This window comes from Aegilops tauschii, chromosome 5 (genome assembly GCF_002575655.3).
Source record: "Aegilops tauschii subsp. strangulata cultivar AL8/78 chromosome 5, Aet v6.0, whole genome shotgun sequence".
NCBI lineage: Eukaryota > Viridiplantae > Streptophyta > Magnoliopsida > Poales > Poaceae > Aegilops > Aegilops tauschii.
In genome coordinates this window covers 561,739,307-561,750,479 of record NC_053039.3, presented here as the reverse complement: position 1 = coordinate 561,750,479, position 11,173 = coordinate 561,739,307, and the positions used below count along the sequence as shown (strand labels likewise).

Here is an 11,173-nt window from a genome sequence, read left to right as displayed (position 1 = left end):
CTTTTTCACCATGGCAAATTTTGCTTATAAAGATTATGGCAAATTTTTTGGCTTCAACCCATAGTGATTTTTTTAGTAGCATCTTGTTCTTTATTTTCTATCTATCACGACAAAATTATTTTTGGACCATTTCAATTTTTTTTAGAGTATGGCAAATCTGACCTCTATTATTCACACCCAAAAGTGATCTTTCTTAGTCAAAATAGTTTTTGGGTAAACTGGGTTTTATTTTCCTTTTATTTCAACGAAAAAAAAGCCTAAAGTGATGGTGTTCGGGCGTTCGGTCCTTTTTGTTTGGCCCAGGAAGCTATTGGGCCTGTCTGGCAGGCGTTCGGGCTGAGGGGTTGTTCGCACCAAACCAAATCGTTCGATCCGTCGATACTCCCCTGCCGAACATATCGTTCGGACTGGTGCCTCCCCAGACCGAATGTTCGGCTGTTATCGGTGTCCTAAATTTACAAGTACATGTTTGTTTTCACGACCAACGTTTCCACCTTACAGACGGACTTGAGAGATTTCATCACGTCCTTGGCGATGTGTGGCAGGGACATGTATTCAACACAGTGACCTTCCAGCTCGGTGCAACCGTGGCGTCCCGCGATTCTTAGCGTGGCCAGCGCGTTTTTCGGCGTGATGTTCTCCGCTAACAGGTTCTCGCACAGCCGCTTCATCCTCTCCAGTCGGAACCGGCACGCCGCCGCCAACATCTCTCCTGCCATCATCGTGGAATCACCGCCGACAGCAGGGACATGGTCATCGACGCGAGGTAGCTCATCCGTGTAGATGAAGTGGAGTATGGCCTTGAAAACAGTGGCTCTCATGGCATCAATTTTTACATGGTCCATGCCGGTAGCCGATTCCACCTCCTCGTGTAACGCCGGTGACCGTGTGGCGACCACAAGCCCATGCGCGCGGATCTCGCTGTCCTCGACGAGGAACATGACATCCCAGCCGCTCTCGCTCGCTAGCAACTGCTCGAGGTGTAGTGCCAAGTTGAATGGTGGCACGGGCACATGTATCACAGCGCCGGCTACTGGGGTGCCGCTAGTGCAGGACCTTGTGGTTACCTCAACTCGGCATTGGATGGTGAGAGATCCGTCATGTCCCACATAGTGTGAATTGGCACATTCCGCGGTGATGAAGTTTAAATACCCCTTGCTCTCACCTGCCCCGTCAGCATAGACGTGTGTTAAGGTTTTTTTGTACGCCGGCGACTTACCGGTTGGATCTTCGATCTTAAAAGTCAACAATGCTTCCACGTCTTTGCCATCATTACCTTCATCCTCATTCTTATCGCCATCGCCATTGCCGTGATTTTCATCAGCACCAACATTATTATCATTATCCCTGTCCTCGTCCATGTCATCATCGTCCTCCTCCTCATCATCATCATCATCATCATAGCCGTCATCGTCATCCTCATCCTCGTCATCGTTGTCATCATCATCGTCATCGTCATTGCCGTTGTTCAACTGCTTGACGAAAAGGCCAATGCACTCAGTATTGCCCTCTTCATACTCAGAAGGAAACACCTCAATGGCCCAGTTGTAGCCCCCCACTTGGAAACTACCAGATTGGATGTATTGACCAACACTATGTGTCTTCTTGACTGCATTCAAGTTTTCGATCCTGATCTCATGTGCGCCGATCATCACCGTGGATGGGTTATACCTCGACACGCTCTCTCTGCTGCTATCAGTGCCACAACCGGTGAAAGAAGTAGATGGAGATTTGTTGCGAGCCACCGCACGTGTGGCTACTTTCTTAGTGATCTCATACATGAAAGAGGGGCATCCTTTCTCAAGTTCCTTGTACTCGTCGGTGGCTTGCACGGCGTTGTAAACGTCAGGGTCAGACGCTATGAACTCAACACATAGGCCTCGAGCTGTCGGCAACTGTGCCTGTTGTGCACCAGCATCAACGTCGACATGACGTTGCCAACCGTGATGCTCTTTGACAGTATGTTCTCGCACATCAGCCTAAGCCTCTCCAAGTCATATAGGTCTGCGACCACGAGAAGGTCGCGCGCCATGGCCAAGTGGCATGTCCCTCTCTTATGTTTGGGCATCTCGTCGGTGTAGACGAAGTGAAGCATGGCCTTGAAAGTCGATGCGCTCATATCGTCGATCCGTAGGCTGCGCATGGTCTTCTCCTTCATCTCTCCGTGGAACTGGGCGGCGAAGACCGGCGACCGCATGGCTAGCACGAGTTTGTGCGCTTGAATCTTGGTCTGGTCGACCACGAACGTCACGTCCGGCCACCACATCTCCTGCCGGAGCCTATGGATGTCCTGGGATAGGCTCGGCGGCGGAGGCACGACGACCGAGTAGTTCCTTGTGGCCCCATCTACGGACTCCTCCCGGATGACGTCGACCGCGCACCGCGCAGTGGATGGTAAGGCAGTCGTCCATAACGAAGCGTTCCTCGTGCTCTACAAACGCGGCGGGGACGGAGAGCTGCCAGGCGACGGCCTTCCTGGACCAGGCGGGGAAGATGTGGGGCTCGGCGCTGTGCCACTCGGCGGCGGAGTAGCGGCCGCAGCCGGTGGGATCGTCGATCCGGACGCTGGCCATAGCAATGACGTCCTCGTCGGTCTGGTTCCTCAAGAGCTCCAGGGAGATGGACGCCAGGGAGAGGCCCCGCGCTTGCTTGGGGTTTGCGACGAAGCGGCATACGAGGACCCAGACGAAGCCGCCGGCGTCGAAGCTGCGGGACCGGACGGTGTTGCCGGCGCCGAACTTGCGGCGCGTGCTGTAGCCGACGATGTCGAGCTGGTGCGCGCCGCGGACGATCGCCGACCTGTGCGTCGACGCCGTCTTGTGCTGCGTCGCCATGGGCGTGCCGTGGTCGTCCTGTTGGTTGCTTTCTCCTCTCGGTCGATCGATCGATCGACTGTATATATGAGAGAAGATGAGGTGTTGGAGTCCAGCATGGTCTACAATTGTATTTCGATCGACACCCGGCCACCTGTCCTTCGTTTCTGGCTGGGTTAATTGCCGCTGCTCTGCGCTACGGCATATCAGTCCTGGCCGGTGACGTTCCACTGATTTTACGTGTTACTATATCTTCGGGGGTTATTTTTTGCGGGGGCGTTATCTTCGGTTTAGGAGGTATTTTTGCCGTCCTTGTTTATTTTTCTGTGAGATATATAATTCACAAGACAAGACAAAACTATAGTTTTAACGTCATAAATCTCAAGATGTTATGCCAGCTTAATATTTTATAGATTCATAGGGATAGGATGTACATGCATGCGTTCATAAGCATGTTTGATATATATGTGAACAGCTGCGATTGTATTTCTAGAGGATGGTTTGGTGCATCGATAATAATTGATCGTGCACTAGGCACATATATATATAAGTACAAGGGGTGCGACCGGTGTCTTGTCTCTCAAGATACAAATACATACAGGGGGAGAGAGACACTACAGGTGCGGCATACAAAACCTAGACCTACGTAATACACATGTTCAACACCCCCCCCCCCCCCCCCCCCCCCCGGCAGTCGAAGCGTCGCCGGTGACGCAGAGACTGGACCGAAAGCCCTCAAACGTCGAGGTGGGTAGTCCCTTCGTCATGACATCGGCGAACTACTGATCGGTGGGCACATGGAGAACTCGAACACGACCAAGTGCGATGTGCTCCCTGACGAAGTGAATGTCGAGCTCAATATGCTTGGTCCGTCGGTGATGGACACGGTTGGCAGCGAGGTACACCGCGGAGACGTTGTCACAGTAAACAAGCGTCGCCTTGGTAACCTCGCAGCGCAACTCCTGAAGTAGCTGTCGTAGCCAAGAGCACTCCGTGACGGCGTTGGCCACAGCCCTGTACTCGGCCTCGGCGCTCGATCGTGAGACCGTGGGTTGTCGTTTAGACGACCACGAAATCAGAGAGGGCCCGAGGTATACGCAGTAGCCGGAAGTGGAGCGGCGAGTGTCGGGACACCCAGCCCAGTCGGCGTCGGAGTAGGCGACAAGGCTGGTGTCAGGTGATGCCATCCGTGTGAGACCCATAGCTGTGGTGCCACGTATGTACCGAAGAATACGTTTCACCAGAGCCCAATGGGTGTCACGAGGAGCATGCATATGAAGGCACACCTGCTGGACAGCGTACTGAATGTCCGGACGCGTCAGTGTGAGGTACTGAGGCGCACCGATGATGGAGTGCTAGAAGGGAGCGTCGGACGCCGGAGAACCCTCGACGGCGGACACCTTAGCCTTCGTGTCGACAGGCGTAGGAGCAGGCTTGCAGTTAAGCATGCCCGCTCTCTCCAGAAACTCGTAGGCGTACTTCTGCTGGTGCAGAAAGAAGCCAATGGCCCGGTGCACAACCTCGATGCCGAGGAAGTAGTGAAGAGCCCCCAAGTCCTTGAGGGCGAACTCGGTGCCGAGGCGAGCTGTGATCTACTGAAGGAGCGCTGGCGAGGAGGCAGTCAGAATGATGTTGTCGACATACAGGAGGAGGTACGCGGTAGCAGGAGCCTCATGATAAACAAACAGGGAGGCATCGGACCGTGTGGACCGGAACCCCTGCTGCTGAAGGAAGGCCGCGATCCGCTGGTACCAGGCCCGAGGCGCCTGCTTCAACCCATAGAGAGAACGGGAGAGCAAGCACACGTGGTCCGGAAAGTCGGGTCGACGAAACCAGTAGGCTGCTGACAGAACACCTGCTCGTCGAGATGGCCATGCAAGAAAGCATTAGACACATCGAGCTGGTGGACTGGCTAGGCGCGAGAAACAGCAAGCTGGAGGACAGCACGAATCTTGCCCGGTTTGACAACCGGGGCGAAGGTGTCGGTGAAGTCCACGCCGGCACGCTAGCGGAAGCCGCGCACCACCCAACGCGCCTTGTAGTGCTCAAGAGAGCCGTCGGGGCGAGTCTTGTGGCAAAAACCCACTTGCCAGTGATGACATTGGCACGGGGAGGCCGCGGGAAAAGCTGCCACGTACGGTTGCGCTGTAGGGCGTCAAACTCCTCACGCATCGCAGCTAGCCAGTTCGGATCCCGAAGGGCTGGGCGAGCGGAGGTGGGGAACGGAGACGGTGCCGAGGTGGACGCAGCACACGCGTACTCATCATACATGTAGCGCGTGCTAGGACGAAGTGTCCCAGTCCGAGCCCGAGTGACCACACCGGTGAGGGGTGCGGCCGCGACGACGGGGGCGGCCGAGGGGGTCACGGTGATGGGGGCCGCGGCGGGGGCCGCCGAGGGGGCCGCGGTGTCAGGGACGGCCGAGGAGGCCGCGACGGGGGCCGCAGTGGCGGGAGCCGCCTAGGGGGCCGCCGGCACGGGGAGCGCGGGCGGGGCCGAGCCTAGTGCACGGCTGGGCGGTTCGCCGGACGAGGAGGCAGGGGCGAACCACGCCGCGGGAGACGCCGAGGGTGACGGTACCTGCTGAAACGGGAACATCAGCTCATCAAAGTACACATGCCGCGAAGTGAAAACGCGGTGGGACACTGGATCATAGCACCGGTAACCTTTGGTGTTGGGAGGATAACCAAGGAAGATACACGGAAGCGACCGGGGAGCGAGTTTGTGAGGAGCCGTCGACGCGGTGCTAGGATAACAGAGACACCCAATGCGAAGGCCATCATAAGATGAAACCGCACCGAAGAGGAGCTGGTGAGGAGTGTAGTTCCAGCGCGAACGACACGGGCGAATTTTAATAAGGAGACTGGCGGTCGCGAGCGCGTACGGCCAGAACCGAGGAGGCATGTAGGAGTGAAAGAGTAACGTGCGACACAGTCATTAAGAGTGCGAATGACGCGCTCGGCGCGGCCATTCTACTGTGACGTGTAGGGACAAGTGAGACGAAAGATGGTGCCGTGGGACGCAAGTCGATTGCGGACGACCGAACTGTGTGGTGACATATGAATAAAAAGCGGTGAGTGTGGCAAGAGTGTCGGACTTGCGACAGAGAGGAAAGGTCCACACATAATGGGTAAAATCATCCAATATCACCAAATAGTATAAGTAGCCCGTGTTGCTTGCAACCGGGGACGTCCAAACATCACTATGCAATAACTGAAACGGAAAGGTGGAAATGTTTGTAGAACCGCTAAAGGGAAGACGAACGTGCTTGCCAAGACGGCAAGCCTCACAGGAGTGGTCGTCAACCTTATTACATGAGAAAGACAAACTCTGAAGAATCTGATGCATAACGGTGGAGTTGGGATGGCCGAGGCGGGCGTGCCAAAGACCGACACTAGCAGCGAAGGCAGCGGGACGACGGGTGGTTGTGGCGCCGGAGGGATGCACCGGGTAAAGCTCATCCGGGTTGTCACATCGGTGGAGTACCATCCGTGTACGGGCGTCCTTCACAGAAAAGCCGATATCGTCAAATTCAACAGTGATAGGGTTCTCACGACCAAGGCGACGAATAGAAACAAGATTGGTAACTAAGTTAGGAGATACAAGAATATTAGACATGTTACCGGGAGTAGAAGTAGAAGGAAAAGACATATGACCGACATGTGTAATGGGAATGGAGGAACCGTTACCAAGGGTGATGCGAGTGGGAGTATGAACAGGAGTGGCGGATGTGAGGTTACCGGGCTGAGCAGTCATGTGAGCGGTGGCGCCCGAGTCCATGTACCAGTCACCGCCGCCACCGTAGGAGCTCGGTGATGGGGCGGAGTGCAGAGTTGCGAGAAGGGCCGGGTCCCATGGCGGCGGCACCTGGGGAGGGAGAAACCCTCCGTAGGTCGGCGCGGGAGCGGCGCTGTAGGCGCCGTAGGCGAGCGCGGGCGCGGTGCCATAGCCGCTGTAGGGGGCGGCGTTCTGCGCGGTGAAGAGCGCCTAGTGGCTCGCCGGCCGAGGCCCAAGGATGCCCGAAGCGGGAGCCCGCGGAACCGGCATCGAGTACGCGTGGACGACGCCTGCCCACGGGTTGGTGCCGTAAGTCAAGGGCGGGGTGGTCTGCTGCTGCTGCTGACGAGGGCCCCCTTGCGCTTGTTTGCGACCGCCCCCGCGGCGGTTACTGCGGCGACCGCCACCCTGCGGTGGCTGCTGGGGGCAGCGGGTGGGGCGGGGGGCGCGGGCGGTAGGGGGTAAAACCCCGGAGGTGCTAGGGCGCCGGCTGGTGATGGGGCGCAGGCGCGGGCGGGGCGGCCGGTGGAGGGGCACCCCGCGAGGTGCCGGCGGCGAGGGCGTGGTGCTGCACCCGCTCCTTGACCCCCTTCATCCGGCGCTCCTCCAACCGTAAGTATGCCACGAACTTGGGGAAGGAGGGCTCCGGTATGAGGGAGAGGTTGGAGGTGGCGTTACCGAAGTCCTCGTTGAGGCCGGCGATGAGCGTGCTGAGGAGGAGGTCGTCATCAACCTTGGCGCCAATGTCACGGAGCTCATCCACCAACAGCTTCAGGCGGCGGCAGTAGTCATCGATAGACTGATCATCCTGATGACAGTCAAAAAATTCCTGCTGCAAAAACACGCGACGTTGAAGCTTGTTGTCGGTGAAGAGGCCGTTGAGCTTGACCCACACGGTGCGGGCGTCATCACCATCGTCACGACCGTGTGAAACAGGTCCTTCGAGATGGTGGTGAAGAACCACCGGGTGAGCGTGGCGTCGATCGCGGTCCACTCGGAGTCGCGCACCGTGGCGCGGGAGTCGACGGAGCCGTCAACGTGATCCACGAGGTTGTTCTCGCGGAAGAGCAACGAGAAGTACATCTTCCACGCGAAGTACGTGGCGTTGGTGGCATAGAGGACGACGGGGACGCAGTCGTGGATGTCAGCGGGGTCCAGTCCGGCGAAGGAGTTGTAGGAGGAGGAGCCGGAGGAAGTCATGGCGGCGCGGTGCGAGAGGTGCAGCGACGGCAGCGGCTGGGTAGCAGACGGGGCGCGACGTGCAGGCGATTCGTACGCGAGGCGGCGCTTCACGGGCGGCGTAGCAGGCGTGCGGGGAAGCGGCTTGGCAGCGGGATCGGTTAGCGTGCGGGAAAGCGGCTTGGCAGCGGGATCGGGTAGCTATCGGCGATGCGGGCGCGGGGCGGGGCGTAGCGAGACGGAGTAGTGGCGCGTTGCGGGATGAGGCAGCGCGTGGCGGAGCAGCTGGCGAGAAGTGGGATCGGCGCGTTGCGGGAAGAGGGATCGGGCCTCGCGCGGGAGAGCGAGCAGGCCGGCTGGCGGGTCGCGCGAGCGGGGAGCGGCGACGGCGGCGGCAGTAGATCACGGCGACGGCGGCGGCTAGGGTTAGGCGGAAGCGGGAGAGGATCGACTTGCGATAGATACCATGTAGAGGTTGGTTTGGTGCATCGATAATAATTGATCGTGCACTAGGCACATATATATAGATACAAGGGGTGCGACCGGTGTCTTGTCTCCCAAGATACAAATACATACAGCGGGAGAGAGACACTACAGATGCGGCATCAAAACCCAGATCTACGTACATGTACACATGTTTAACAGTATTGTGTTAAAAACAAATAGTACACCCGCAAAAAAATAAATAGTACTCCCTCCGTTCCAAATTACTCGTCGTGGTTTTAGTTCAAATTTGAACTAAAACCACCACGAGTAATTTGGAACAAAGAAAGTACAAATTTAGTAACTTAATTGTGACAGGTTGTGAACTCATCGGCAACATCTGGTTCTCCGCCATGGAGCTCCCTCTACTTGGTTGTTTGAGTAGCATTTTTTTGTATATGTAGATGGTCATTTCAGGTCTAAGGAGGTTTATCCATAGATATTGCTTAGCCCTTCTACAATGAAGGAGATGGTTACGTTTTTAGTCTCTTAACTTGCAGACAAGTGTGTGTTCAGTCCATTGACTTCAAGACCTGACAAGTTGACTCTTAACATTTACAAATTGATGTTGGGGGGTGGAGAGCAACAATGCGTTGCATAAATTCACCGACACGGCAAATATGCAGACTACACAGCCCCCTTCACTTATGATGAAATTTGAGGACAACTTCCACCAACAAGTAAGCAGCGGAATAACACAAACAACATGCACATGTGACACGGGATTTAACGTGGAAAAATCTTTTCAACTTGAGAAGTAAAAAACCACGGGTGTGGACCGACCGGTCCACAAACGTACACTATGAGAATGATGAGTAAAAAGTCTTCTCTAGAACATCGAGAGATTTACAACACACATTCCACGTTGCCAACCCGCAACAACAACAACAACCATCAGAGGCAAGATTTCAGCAAGACAGAGTTTACATAGCTTCTGTATCCTTCAGTGTTTTGCAAATTGCTCTTAAACCGCTGGACCAAATAGCACCAAATTTGGCAGACAAATAGACACACGAGTTCTAGATATCCCTTCAAAATTTCAGCTCAATCGGACACCGTTGGCCTACCCAAACTGTTAGTCTCCCAAAACTACCCTATTCTGAAACTGTAGCAGTCAGCTGACAAAACCACTCTCAAATCTGATGCTCCACTTACCCAATCCTCAAACCAGCTAAGAAGATCGAAGTACTCAAAGTAAGGAACGAGCTCACCAAGTTTGGTGCCAATCCAAAAACGTTTGAACCTCCAATCACCAGCTTGATCACTGTCTAGTCAGATGCAGCAAATCTGGACGGAACCTCCACTTCTTCTTCCTTTCTTTCACAGGTTGTGGTTTTTCTCTTGTGTGCTCTCTCACACTCTCACGAATGGCAGCCACCACTAGCAGGGGTGATTGGCTAGGGTTTTCTTCTTGCTTCACTTCCCATGGAAGCGCTCTCAACCGTTGGATGCAGCGAAGATCAATGACTGAAATGTGTTGGACTTATGGGCTAATGTTGGGCTGCCAACACACCTCCATGTGGAGAGACTTTTCCCAACAATTGAGAACCTTAAAGAAGAGATTAGAGATTGTTGGCAAATTGCGATTTCTCGTCGTTCTCGTCAGTGAGACCGACAGTCCTCCACGCCTTCGATGCCCATCTTGGTTGCTCGAGGTGGATCGAGCCTCGGGCGCTCATCGGTTGGGCAGTGTAGGTTTTGAATTTTGGGAGGTATAGTGTCTGGATGACGAGTTCATGGAGACCTTGTTGTCATATAATAAGGACCTCCCAAGGTCGTCCCACTCCTGGTAGTGTTCTTTCCAGCTCTGTCGTTGGGCGCATGGAGGTCGTCCTCTGTGAATCTGGTAGTATGCATCTAGACGAGCGTTGTACATGAGATCCTCTCTGTCTGTGGATTTGGCCTCCTTTAGCGGTGGTGATGGTAGAGGTTGAAGAAATAAAATTGCATGAGCTTTCAAGTCCAGATATGCTAAGGGGCAATGGTTGATGCTCCTACTTTTGTGAGTCTTCAAGTTGGGGTTCCTCCTCCTTTTCTCAGCTGGTGCTTCGACGGTGGGTCAATGGGGAGCTTTCTCCGGGGCGTCACCCCACCCGACGGACTTTCTCCGGTGGTTTTTGCCTTGCCTTCAGTGGTGGGCTTCTACTACGACATATGTGGCCATGCTTGGAGAGTTGGTGCTCCTGGAACCGGGGAAGCGGTCCAGTGTTGTTCTCTTCCTTGGGCACCGAACCAAGAGGCGAGGTAGCTCGTTCTTGGCTTGCAGCTTCGGCGACGATGGAGTCTGAGACCTTGTTTTTCTTGTTTTGGATTTGCTGTATTTAGGATCTTTTCTGAATCGTTCTATTCTTTGATGTACTATCATATATGAATATAGAAATTGTCGTGGAATTGTCACGGCAGATGTCCTTAGTGTCAGGACTTAGTCGTGAGGCCAATGCATCTATGTGGTAGCTTGAGAGGGGTTGAGTGGGACGAGAGACGCGAGGTTTTACCTAGGTTCGGCCCCTCACGGTGGATGTTAAAAGCCTACATCATGCTTCATTGATATTGATCATGGTGCTCACGATTACAAGGGTGCTCTATCTCGAGAGCTATAGACTTGTCTGTCTAACCCTAACTTGTGAAACTTGTCCCTCTTAGGGTGCCCTGCCCCTCCTTATATAAGTTGGAGGGGCGGGTTACGTGTGGAGTCCTAGTAGGACTAAGACTACTCTATTACAAGTGGAATCCTAGTCTTGCTTCGTTTGTAAGTGAATATTCCTTATGCCTTAAACCGGCCCACCATAATATTTGTCGGCCTTCCATGAACCGCCTTCTGGGCCACCGGGTCTTGTCGCTCCTCTGACTCGCCTGCCGGGTCACCAATTAGCCGCCAACTCTGGTCGGGTTACTAGTCAGTCGCCGGGTCAGGGCAGGTC

The 11,173-nt window shown here is 54.8% G+C and overlaps 1 protein-coding gene and 1 pseudogene across 1 annotated transcript; both read right to left on the bottom strand.

The window, feature by feature from the left end:
• Positions 1–455: 455 nt before the first annotated feature.
• LOC109745381 (uncharacterized) lies at positions 456–2,573 on the bottom strand (annotated as a pseudogene).
• Positions 2,574–7,068: 4,495 nt separating this feature from the next.
• LOC141023169 (uncharacterized) lies at positions 7,069–7,790 on the bottom strand. Its single transcript, XM_073499506.1, has 2 exons — positions 7,503–7,790; positions 7,069–7,398 (listed from the first exon to the last, which is right to left on the bottom strand). Exons 1-2 carry the CDS (start codon positions 7,788–7,790, stop codon positions 7,069–7,071), a joined length of 618 nt encoding a protein of 205 aa, XP_073355607.1.
• Between the last annotated feature and the right edge of the window lie 3,383 nt (positions 7,791–11,173).

Bases quoted from the DNA above. Each gene is read 5' to 3' on its own strand.
- LOC141023169 (XM_073499506.1), bottom strand. From the start codon at position 7,790: ATGACTTCCTCCGGCTCCTCCTCCTACAACTCCTTCGCCGGACTGGAC. The intron at 7,399-7,502 runs GTGATGACGCCC...GACTGTCATCAG, and splicing joins TTCACACGGTCGTGACGATG to GATGATCAGTCTATCGATGA.